Raw genomic sequence first — 12,500 nt, 5'->3', positions numbered from 1 at the left:
TTATGACTTTATTTTTCTCAATTATGACTTTTTATCTTGCAATTTTTACTTTCTCTCAATTATGACTATTTTTCTCAATTATTTTTATCAGTTATGACTTTTTATCTTGCAATTTTTCTTTTTATCTTGCAATTTTTACTGCATTTCTCGCAATTCTGACTTTATTTCTCTCAATTATTACTTTATTTTTCTCAATTATGACTTTTCATCTTGCAATTTTTACTTTCTCTCAATTATGACTTTATTTTTCTCAATTATGACTTTTCATCTTGCAATTTTTCTTTTTATATTGCAATTTTTACTTTATTTCTCACAATTCTGACTTTTTATCTTGCAATTTTTACTGCATTTCTCGCAATTCTGACTTACTTTCTCGCAATTCTGACTTTATTTCTCTCAATTATGACTTTATTTCTCTCAATTATGACTATTTTTCTCAATTATGACTTTTTATCTTGCAATTTTTACTGCATTTCTCGCAATTCTGACTTTATTTCTCGCAATTCTGACTTTTTATCTTGCAATTTTTACTGCATTTCTCGCAATTATTACTTTATTTCTCTCAATTATGACTTTATTTTTCTCAATTATGACTTTTTATCTTGCAATTTTTCTTTTATATTGCAATTTTTACTTTATTTCTCACAATTCTGACTTTTTAATCTTGCAATTTTTACTGCATTTCTCGCAATTCTGACTTACTTTCTCGCAAATCTGCCTTTATCTCGCAATTCTGACTTTTTCTACCGATGGCACCTGAACACACACACACACACGTTGTTCCATAGACATCTATCCCCTAATCCTACCCATCACAGAAAACTTCCTGCATTTTTACATTTCCAGCAGCTGAACTGTCTAAGGAGAGAGTCTTACAGTGAAGGTCCAGGTGCAGTTGGTGTCGGGAGGGTAATAACTGGGGTAGAAGGGGGTCCGTAAAATCCCCTGGACGCCGTGTTTCTCCTCTAGCACAACACTGTAGGAACATTCTGTGACACAACATGACAAACACAACCTCAGCGTCGCTTAACAACAATAACAGACAAAAGACCCAAAAGGACTGAATGAAATCTCGTATTAAATCAGCATCAATTGTACGCTGTAAGAAAAAAGTCAAACACATGCAAAATCAAGAGAGAACCAATAAAATATTAATAACTGATCATGTTGTAGTCAATGTAAGTTTTTTCCTGTCAGCTTTTTGTTGTTATGTATGCATTTTATTCATAGTAAAATAAAACCTGTATAGCTGTAGTTTGCCAAATAATTTTGTCAGATAAATGACTTGACAAAGTTTAGTGTTTTGTTCGCCCCTCATATATAAAAAAACAAAAAAATAAAAATAAATATCCCCTCCGCACATCGCTTTTGGCCACTACTGTATACAATGTTGAATTGTAATTATTCAGTTCATTAGTTACATGATTTCTGTATCATAATAATCATTAATTATCTATATATTATTATTTTTATAATGTTTTTCCTTCTATATTGCTTGTTCAAATGCTATTACAATTGTAGGACCCTACGAAATACGTTTTATTTATTTTTTCTCTTATTTTTTTCCACATTTTTTCTCTTTTATTTTTCTGGATTCAGTTTTTTTAAATGGTTAAACAAAATTTTAGTAATCAAAAAGCATGTCTAATTAATTGAAATCATTAAATTTATCAAATTTAACAAAAATGTATTAAAAGTTTAACAAAAATGTATTAAAAGTTTAACAAAAATTACATGTTTACTATGAAATAATACAATTACTATGAAATATTTTTTTTTACAATTTTATTTATTTCACTTATAATAGTTTAATTATATTTTAATAATCAAAAAGCGTGTCAAATTAATTAAGTTCATAAGAACAACAATTAATTATATTTATTTATTTATTTTCATTTCAATGTTTTTTTCCCAGACATTCTGTGTTGTGTATTAAACATTTTCTGACAATCAAATGAAGGCATAAAACATTAACTTAATTTATCTTTTAATCATATGAAATTAAACTTTTTTGATAAAGTGCTACACAAGAGCTTAACTGTCCAAATTAAAACTTTTTTGTGTATAAATTGTGATTATTCCTTAAAAAAATTTCATTTAAATTCCTTAAAGTTTTATTAATAATTGATTATTATCATTAGTGTAAGTATTATAATTACATTGAGACGTAGCTAAATTCAACTGTACAAAAGTAATATATTTATGTCACAATTTCTTCAAGTTAAACCGAACTTTTATTTTGACGTGTTGCTGCAAAGACCTTTGAGTTTTTCATCTCGCGTTTTCCCCATCGCAGAAATCATAGGGCCCTACAATTGTTGAGCTGTTTCAAACTATTTTCTATGTCGTTTTCATGCTTTGAGTTGGTATTTGAGTTGAATTAAATTGATTACCCTGATCCGGCCAGGCCCGAGCGCTCAGAGAGAACGGATCCTTGTAATTGTACAGACCCTGTTTCCAAACCACCGTCATCCAGTCAGAAGACGACAGAAGCTGCACCGTCTGCTCATACCGACTGCATCCATACAGGCTGAGAGAGAGAGAGAGAGAGGGGGGGGGAGAGAGAGAGAGGAGAGATAGAGAGAGAGAGAGAGAAAGAGAGAGAGAGAGAGGGAGGGAGAGAGAGGGAGAGAGAGAGAGAGAGAGAGAGGAGAGAGAGAGAGAGAGGAGAGAGAGGGAGAGAGAGAGAAAGAGAGAGAGAGAGAGGGAGGGAGATAGAGAGAGAGAGAGAGAGAGAGGGAGAGGGAGAGAGAGAGAGAGAGAGAGAGAGAGAGAGAGATTAACCACGCCGTACAGTAACAGTCATCAGAGACAGTGCCGCTGACACTTCATCACTGTCTTGTTTCCAGTCCGAATATCAAAAAAAAAAAAAAAAAGGAAATCAAGATGAATTTACTGGATGAGTAAAATGCCATAAGATATTATGTCTTGTTTTCTGGGGGAAATAATCTGAATGAAGTGAGTTTTTGCTTAAAACAAGAAAAATGATCTGGAAATGGGGTCAGAAAAATAATCTTGTTTCCGATTGAATTAAGTTTATTTTTCTGACCCCACTGGCAGCAAATTGTTCTTGTTTTAAGCAAAAACTCACTTCATTTTTATTTTTTCCCCCAGAAAACAAGACAAAATATCTTATAGCATTTTACTCATCTAGTAAATTCATCTTGATTTAAGAACTGTTTGATATTTGGACTGGAAACGAGACAAAAATACTGAGTTTAGCAGTGAGTGCATGATCTAAAGCAGAGAGGAGAGTCTCACGAGGTGATGAGCCGAGAGTCGGCCGGCGTGACGGAGTCGTAGATGATCAGCCGGTCTCGACACTCGGCCAGGAGCCACTCGACCCGGAGCTCGAGCCGGGATCCCGCAGGGGCCCTGAGGTGCCACAGACACGAGGACCTCTGAGTGTTCGGGCCCTCGAGCAGCACGGGCTCCGTGGAGAGCAGAGACGTGTAGCGGTAACAGTCTGTGGGGAGCCACACTTCAGGACACACGAGTCTCACAGGGGTTCATCTACTCAATATATTATTCAATATATGCTCAGAATTTGAGAGACGTTTTCATTTTCTTGAGTATGTCTGGCATTCGTGCATCTATTACACACATTTATAGACTCTTCAGAACAAACGATCAGTGAGAGCAACGGTTCATCTGAGCTGAACAAATGAGTCTCTAGACAGTTTTTAAAACACAAAAGTGGAAAAACAATGAAATAATCAAAGACATCAAGATATTAAGTAGTCTTATAGTTAATAGTAGTAACTCTAGAAGCTTGTTTCCGCCACAGAATAAAACATAAGGTAATTGCGGCTTTTTATCTCGCAATTTTTACTTTATTTCTTGCAATTCTGACTTTTTATCTCTCAATTTCCACTTTATTTCTTGCAATTCTGAATTTTTATCTATCAATTTTTACTTTATTGAATAAAACATAAGGTAATTGCGAATTTTTATCTTGCAATTTTGACTTTATTTCTTGCAATTCTGAATTTTTATCTAGCAATTTTTACTTTATTGAATAAAACATAAGGTAATTGCGAATTTTTATCTTGCAATTTTGACTTTATTTCTTGCAATTCTGAATTTTTATCTAGCAACTTTTACTTTATTTCTCTCAATACTGACTTCTTATCTCTCCATTTTTACTTTATTTCTTGCAATTCTGAATTTTTATCTAGCAATTTTTACTTTATTTCAGAAATCTTTACTTTTATTTCTCACAATTCTGACTTTTTATCTCGTAATTTTCACTTTATTTCTTGCAATTCTACCTTTCTTTCTCTCAATTCTGACTTTATTTCTCGCAATTCTGACTTTATTTCTTGCAATTCTGACTTTTTCTCTTGCAATTCTGACTTTTTATCTCTCGATTTTTACTTTATTTCTTGCAATTCTGACTTTTTATCTCTCGATTTTTACTTTATTTCTCGCAATTTTTACTTATCTCACAATTTTTACTTTATTTCTTGCAATTATAACTTTAAAATGACACTTGATCTGATATTTAGAGACCTAATGAATAATATTCAGGCATTATTACTTGTTGATGCCACTGCATTATTTCAAAACTGATTTACAACACATGAAAGGGAATTAAAACCTCAAAATGATTGTATAGGGGAAAAAAATCTCACAGCAAAATATAACAAAAAAGAGAAAAAAGAAAAAAATCATACCAAAAGTGGCTTGAAAAAGATCTATAACTTTGGGGCTGGTTTCTGGAAAGTAAAAAAAAAAAACACAAAGCAGTAAAACCAAGTGAACAGAAAAGCAGCAGAAGTCACGACACGTGTGTGGTCTGATGAGAGTCACCGGTGATGCTGAGCGAGGACATCAGCAGCTGGAAACCCTCGTATCTGCAGATCTGCTGAGCGTCAGTGAAGCGCTGGAGCTCTCTGAACACACTCTCGTTCAGTCTCGCCACGCTCACCGCCTCCACACGACTGACGGGAACCGACAGGCGCAGCCAGAAGTGAGCCACAACACTGCCCTCCCTGCAGAAACACCAGAGGACACGTGACGGTTCTGCACAGATCGCTCATGAAACACCAGCGACGGCTTCCTCACCCAAAGGCGAAGACCGCAGTGGAGTTGAAGTATCTGGATAGATCTGTGGACTTCACCAGCTTCTCAACCTGTCAAAGAGTCAAGATACAATGACGATAAGTGTGTTGCGTGTTCTAGGCTCAGCTTGACCAGACCAAAGCATGCTGGTTGATCCGCTTCCAGCTACATTTTGCATGGAATTTCTGACTAGACTTACAAGAAGTCATCAGGGGTCTCATTTATAAAACGTGCGTAGGATCCTTACTTATAGTGTACGTGCGCCCGAAAGCCAAAAATATTCAGACTTATAAAAACGTGCAAAATTCCCTTTATAAATCCCAGCCAGCAGAAGACTGTGCGCATATACGTCTCCACCTCAGAATAACCATATCTGGAGCGTACGACGCCTTGTTTTAATATGCATATCATCATTTGCATATCATTTGCATATGCATATTCATCCACGTGATACCATGTTTAACTGTACAAGACATTAGGAAAATATGAGATACAGATGTGCGTCACATTACATTGCTAAAAATAATTTAGAAGCCTATCCTTGCCTTGTTTTTGAATCAATAAATCAAATACTATAAAATACATTTCAGAGAAAGTTTTTATCAATCTTTTCCACTGGCCAAATAGTAATTTTAATTGCTTTATATTTTTAATGGAAACTGATAGGCCTTATTGTACATTATTGATCATTATTTGGGCTAAAATATTTTCTCAGATCATGAGTTCTGCTATTATCATGCACTAATCAAACATTAAAACACAGCTTGCCTCAGGAAAAGTGTTCAAAAGCATTGCATACACTACAAATACTTCTATTTATTAGAATATAAAAAATGTTGTAACTTCTCTGTAATGATTTGATGTAATTTAAGTGCTTAACTCCATTAATAAGAATGGCATATTTAATCTAAATGTGTATATCAGATGTAAAACCTAGTTTAAATCTAGGTTTAAATGTGATTATTCAGGGTCTTCATGTAAAGTTTGTAACATACTTTGGTAAAAATTCCTCAATGGTTGTGTAAAACCGGTTTTACCTCCTCAAAAACAGCTCTGTTCACAGCGACCTGTTTCGGTGCATGTCTCTTTAAATGATCATAAGCAACTGCTTTTTTTCAACTTTACTTCTGCATCCGATGACCCGATGACCCGATGACCCGATGACCCCTTCTGTCTGAACTGTTTTGTCTGATTTGAATCTGAATTTGAATAACTGATTACCTCTTGACTAACTGCTACTAGCTCTTACAAACACAGTCTTGACACACACACACACACACACACACACACACACACACACACACACACACACAGGCTATGTTTCCTCACCATGTTCTGCACAGACGTCGCCTCGGCTCTGAACTCTGAGCTCTCGTGATTGGTCAGGCTCACAGAGAAGTTCTTATTCAGTATGGAAACACTGGCCGTGTACTGTTGAATCACCCGCGGCTCCAGCACCCAGACCCTGTACTCTAAACACACACACACACACACACACACACAGAACGTGGGACGGGTGGCTAAAGGTTACACTCACTCAGAGCACTCAGTAAGTTTGTGTTCATGTTTCTGTGGTTTTTGATTGACACCTGTCACTCTGACCCTAGCTAACGAAATATGTTTTAAGAACGTTTGGCTAATGTTCCCATTAACTTATAAACATATTATTTCTGAATGTTCAAAAACGTGCAGTTATTTAAATGTTCTAAACACTTTTTTTCTTGGTTATGCAAGGGAATGTTACATTGTATCATTCTTCAAACATTATGGAACGTTACTTTTGAATGTTCTCTGAACGTTCTGAAACAAGTAGAAACATTTAAAAAATGTAAGACGAACGTCCAACTAAGGGTTCGTTTACATGACAAACATGTACTAAAAATGGAAAGGTTTTTCCTTTGCGTTTTCCGTGTACAGACGAAAATGATGAAACCGCTGTATTCTGGGCAGACACTCGCCTACAGACGTTATACGCCAGAGAAACAAGCGCACAGCCATCTTTTGTCATCATTTTGTCTTTGAATTTCAGTTTTTGCAGTAGCTCTGTATATTTCTATGGCATCGCTGTCGAAGAGTTATTAGCTGGTGAAGTGGAGTGTAAACGGCCCCTAAACATTTCAGAAATAAAACTATGAATAATGTTAACATTTTGAGAACAAATTTGAACAAATGTTCTATAAATGTTACTGTTCATAACTTTGAGAATGTTCCTTGTTCACTGTGAATGCATGAGCTGCTGCTGACTTTATAACACACAGTTGTTTCTCTCGTTTCATCACTCTTGTTCATCTGTGTTTTCTCACTGTAAACACATCAGGAAAATATGGAAGCTTGTTTCCACCACAGAATATAAATAAAGAAAAAGGTAATTGCACCTTTTATCTCACAATTCTGACTTTTATATCTCATAATTTTGCAATTGCTGACTTTTTTTCTCAGAACTGCATGTTTAAATCTTGCAATTCTGACTTTATATCATGCAATTCTTACTTTATATCTCCCAATTGCATGTTATAAAGTCAGAATTGTGAGATGTAAACTCGCCTTGAAAATTACCTTTTTTATCTTTTATTCTGTGACAGAAACAAGCTTCCATAGATTTTTTCATTACTAATTCTCTGAATTTAATGCACATTTGAAAAATAAATCGAACATTTCATTATTTATCATACCCGATTGCTGAGCAGAATCATCTAATGTGGGTCCATCTTTGACACCATTTAACTGACAAATAAAGGTCTGTACATAACTCACATGATTATGTAGTGTAATTCAGCAGGACTGGGATTCTGTCATTTCTCTGTCATTTAGTCAAAAATTAATAAATGCACATAGAATGTTTTGATTAAAGCAATAATGCAATAATCATGATGCATGATCATCCTGTGCTAAAATCCTCTCTAAACATGTTCACATTTAGCAGGAAATTCCCATTTTCCAGCAGAGATGAGGCTATATTGTGCTGAACGCATGTGTGACTGTTTCCTCACCCAGAAAGTACCAGATAACACATGCAGACCCAGCCGAGATGAAGATGATGATGAGGAAGATGAGGCCAATCAGCCATTTCGGGAAGCTCCTCCTTTTATGGGACGGATCCGGATCGGCGCGCGATTCCTGTGTATAAACACGAATATTCACATATTCTTCTCAAATAACTTCTCAGTTCTTGTTGTGCAATGCCTTTATGTGTGTTATTTGAGGGGAACATGCGGCTCTCTCACAGTGTTGGTGTCGCAGTCTTGATTCGGATCCGCTGTGAACCCGTTTCCGAGCTCCATCATCGCCCGAGCCGTTATCTCGGGTCCATCTTCGGTTCCGTCAGTCCTGATTCGGCTGGTTCTTCTCCACGACTCAGAATCCACACATGTTCGGTTCTTCACACATGTTCTGAGGGAAACGCTTGTGTTTGTCAGTCCGAAGTCCGTTTCGGATCAATAGTGAAGTAGATCTGCTGATCTGAGGACAGGGCGTGGACACTAAAGCCACAGTTTTCATATAAACGCGTCTGCTGCTGAGATTCTGCGTTTATGTAAAGTGAGAATATTAATAACGGATCTCTTATGATAAACAGTCACCGCCCAGCAACGCGCGCTCCCTGCGCAACGCACCTGCGTGACGTCATCAGGTCGGACCTCACCTGTGTGCAGATGATGCTCCTCCGGGATTTGATCAACATACGGGCTTTCCCAGTTTTATTAGTGCATTTTTTTGGACAGAAGTAGATTCAATGACAAATTATGTGTTCAAATGTTGCAGCCTCTACATTTTGTTTCATTTAAAATATGTAGCCATTAATATCACAGTATATCATCATGATGAAAGAAAAATACTTAAAAAATTGTTTTCTGTGGTTGATGTGTTTATTTGAGTACTTAAGCATCTACTGTTTTATATATATATATATTCTTCCATTACTAGCATTTTCATCATAAACTAGTCCCATTGATAATTAAGCAATACATTGCCATGAAAAACTATTTACTTCTGAAAATTCTGAAATCATTAATATATATAAAGTCACCAACTTCTCACATCACCTCTGTAAAAAGTCATTTCAGTTGGTAATTAGTCAAGAAAGCTTTTCACATCCAATCAAAGAAACCCAGACATCCACACATCCAGTCAGAGCATAAATGTTTTAATATATTAATTAGCAGCAAACTGAAGTCGTTCTTACACTCGACTTCTCTTACATTCCTCCAAATAGCAGGCGCCATTTTCAAAATATGCATGTAAATATGAAATTGCATTTGAAAACATAATTAACAAAAGGACAATAACACTGATAAATGACTGTGTAAAGCCACGCAAGAGAGAGTTTTACTTCTAGGTTTGTGTTTTCAGTTTTTTTTAGCATGAATGTCACTGTTGGTGAACATCCTATAAATTAAAATAATACATCACAATAACATACAGGGTGTAAAATATAATAAATCCTCTCATAATAGTTTTCTGAAAAGCTAGTTTTTAAAAGGTTCATACATTGTAAACTGCACGGTTGAATCTTAGTGGAAAGAAACTGGAAACTTTTTGCTTCATCTGGTTTTGCGTTCACACAGTCAGTGTGACAAACGGATTGAAATCAGGTGTGACTCCACATGTAGATACGAGAGCAGACCGAAGCAGATCCAATCATGTCAGTCTCCTTTTTTAACTCATTAGTCAGGCAGAAAACCATGGTAAACATCAAGACTTCATGATGAGTAAGAGACAGGAAAAAATTAACTCTTTCCCCGCCAGTGATGGAAGTTTTCAATATTCTTAACCCTGGCGGGGAAAGAGTTCAACTTATTCACCGTCATGTCGTTACAAGCCTGTATGACTTATACTTTCTTCATTTGGAAGACAAAAGAAGATGTTTAGCAGAATGTTCACGCTGCTCTTTTACACGCAATGAAAGTGCAAAATAAACACTGTACAAGAATCATAGCAGAGGTCCATATAATCCTAGTCTTTCAAAGCCAATGACAAATCTTTACAGCTATGTTCATTGAATGGACAAGAGCAGCTAGACACATCTTCTGTGTTCAGTTATGAAGGCGAGTAGATGATGGCAGAACAAAAAATGTAATCGTATGTTGCACTGACATATGCACCGTTTTAACTCGTTCGCTCTCCAGTCGCTGTAGCTAGTGGCTTCCCACAGTTCCACAAGCTATAATAAATCATATGGTCAGACACCACTGATTTATATTACATCTTGTGAAAAGGGGAATAACATATCACCTTTAATGTCAAGCCCTGAGCGTTTCTGTTCGTACGCTAACCCGCACCTCAAGCTCATTCACAAACTCTTCAGTCTGTAAACAACAAGGTTAATTCTGCACATTTTTCACTGGCATGTAATCGCCACTAGAGGGCTCGATCATCCCACACGGGCTCTGAAGGTCTAGGTCCAACAGTCCTGGAAACACGCAGCTCAAACCCGCCGTGTGCTCGAAGCCCAGGAGCGGGTGCATGATGGGATGGGGCGCCGGCAGGTCCCGAGGCAGGAGACGGGTCAGGTTTAAAGCCAGAGGACTGGGGAGGTCCGACTCCTCCATGCTGTCCTCGCCCCCGCCCGCGAAACCCGAATCTGGGCTCTGCGTGTCCTGCCGGAGCTTCTCCAGGGTCTTCACAGAGAGCTCAAGCTCCTTCTCTTGAGAGTCGCGAGTGATGCGAGCGTGAACCGGGTCCGGCCCGCTGACGCCCCCTGCTGGCCCGTAGGAGGAGTGCGTCGAGCAGGGCTCCAGGGTGTCGATCGGCCCCTTCGAACTCTGGGACAGAAAGTAGGTGGAGTTCGAGAAGTTGGAGGATTTGCTGGTTCCTTCCCACCGGTCCTGCAGGCCGTCGCTGTCTCTGTGCGAGCTCCGGGAGTCACCGGCGCCCGGCTGCTTCATGACCTCGACGGGACTCACACACTCCGTGTCCACTTTGATGAAGCTGTCGTGCGATAAAAGCGGCCCCAGCCAAGACTGTTGGAGAGAACGTGCCGTCAGAAGTCAAGCTTTATTTATGTAGCGCTTTTTACAATGCAGATTGTTTTAAAGCAGCTTGATAACAGGACAATAATGCAACACAAGGGGCTTTCGCACCGGAGGAACCTTCTCATAGTTCCCAGAACTAGTGGCGGAAGTATAACTACACGGATTGTGGCGTGTTCGCACCGCAAGGACTAAGAACTATTTTAGTTACAAGGAACTCCTTTTGGAGGAACTAATTTACTCCTCCTTCAGAGTCGGTCTAAACCAGCGCTATAGGAACTACAGTGACGTTAGTGTTGGCTGATTGGCCGAACGCGACGTTAGTGTTCTCTGATTGGCCGAACGTGACGTTAGTGTTCTCTGATTGGCCGAACGCACACAAAACACCAGCATCCGCCATTATTAAAAGAAGGCTGTGTAAACACACAGATTATAGCCTATATATATACTCCACAAACTAACTCTCCGAACATGGAAAACTGTGATAGATGAGCCTCTTAATCTTTACGCTGAGGAGAAAACCCAACGCAGCTTTGAGGGGCCGAGAGAAACATGATTATGTATTTCTGCTCAGCAACACACGGCATACGCTAATAACTCTTCATCACTGTCTCTCTATGTATAACAGCTCTATAAATAACGTATTAGACAGGACTGATAGTTCCTAGAACTACCCGGTGCGAAAGCCCCTAAAGTGTGTATCTGCAGTACAGCAGATCTGGAAGAAAATAGCGTCTTATATATATATATATATAAATAAGTTCATTGATGTTTCATTTTGATGTAAAAAAGTTATTAATTTAGTTTATTTATATACACTACTGTTCAGAAGTTTGGGGTCAGTCAGATTTTTTATGTTTTTAAAAGAAGTCTCTTCTGCTCACCAAGGCTGCATTTATTTGATTAAAAATACAAACAAAAACAGTAATATTGTGAAATATTATTCCAATTTTAAACAGCTGTTTTCTGTGAATATATAGTAAAGTGTAATTTATTCCTGTGATCAAAGCTGAATTTATCATCATTACTCCAGTCTTCAGTGTCACATGATCCTTCAGAAATCACTCTAATATGATGATTTGAGGATCAAGAAACATTTATGATTATTATCAATGTTGAAAACAGTTATTTACATTTTTATTTCATGATGCTTTGATGAATAGAAAGTTCAAAAGAACAGCATTTATTTAAAATAGAAGCTTTTGTAACATTAAACACTACCGTTCAAAAGTTTCGGGTCAGTAAGAATTTTTTTTTGGGGGGGAAAGAAATAAAATAAATAAATACTTTTATTCATCAAGGATGAGTTAAACTGATCAAAAGTCACAGTAAAGACATTTATAATGTTAGAAAATATTCTATTTTAAATAAATGCTGTTCTTTTTTGATGAATTTTGAAAAAAAATCTGTACACGACTGTTTTCAACACTGATAATAATCATAAATGTTTCTTGAGCATCAAATCATCAT

At 37.2% G+C, this 12,500-nt stretch overlaps 2 protein-coding genes across 6 annotated transcripts in view; both read right to left on the bottom strand.

Moving 5' to 3' along the window:
• tmprss6 (transmembrane serine protease 6) overlaps nt 1-8,484 on the bottom strand; it is an 18,859-nt gene extending 10,375 nt beyond the window's left edge. Inside the window, exons 1-9 of one of the 2 annotated variants that reach the window (XM_084129738.1) lie at nt 8,289-8,484; nt 8,055-8,181; nt 6,394-6,536; nt 5,068-5,135; nt 4,813-4,994; nt 4,677-4,718; nt 3,262-3,466; nt 2,394-2,530; nt 877-989 (exon numbers count right to left, since the gene is read on the bottom strand). In XM_084129738.1, the coding sequence (XP_083985864.1) occupies nt 877-989; nt 2,394-2,530; nt 3,262-3,466; nt 4,677-4,718; nt 4,813-4,994; nt 5,068-5,135; nt 6,394-6,536; nt 8,055-8,181; nt 8,289-8,348 (1,077 nt within the window). In that variant the 5' untranslated portion in view covers nt 8,349-8,484. The remainder of the gene's footprint in view (nt 1-876; nt 990-2,393; nt 2,531-3,261; nt 3,467-4,676; nt 4,719-4,812; nt 4,995-5,067; nt 5,136-6,393; nt 6,537-8,054; nt 8,182-8,288) is intronic. The other variant, XM_084129739.1, reaches the window with a different exon arrangement.
• A 705-nt stretch (nt 8,485-9,189) lies between these two features.
• LOC311092667 (interleukin-2 receptor subunit beta) overlaps nt 9,190-12,500 on the bottom strand; it is a 26,144-nt gene continuing 22,833 nt past the window's right edge. For 2 of the 4 annotated variants that reach the window (XR_014608280.1, XR_014608281.1), the window contains 2 exons: nt 9,856-11,021; nt 9,190-9,794 (listed from right to left, as the gene is read on the bottom strand). Coding sequence is in view for 2 of the 4 variants with exons in the window: in XM_084129579.1 (XP_083985705.1) it covers nt 10,383-11,021 (639 nt within the window). In the remaining 2 variants the exon portion in view is untranslated. Of the gene's footprint in view, nt 11,022-12,500 lie in introns of all 4 variants that reach the window. The other 2 variants (XM_084129579.1, XM_084129578.1) reach the window with 1 other exon arrangement.

This window comes from Abramis brama (assembly GCF_963993115.1).
Source record: "Abramis brama genome assembly, chromosome: 11".
Classification (NCBI taxonomy): domain Eukaryota; kingdom Metazoa; phylum Chordata; class Actinopteri; order Cypriniformes; family Leuciscidae; genus Abramis; species Abramis brama.
This window is presented reverse-complemented; position numbering and strand designations above follow the sequence as displayed.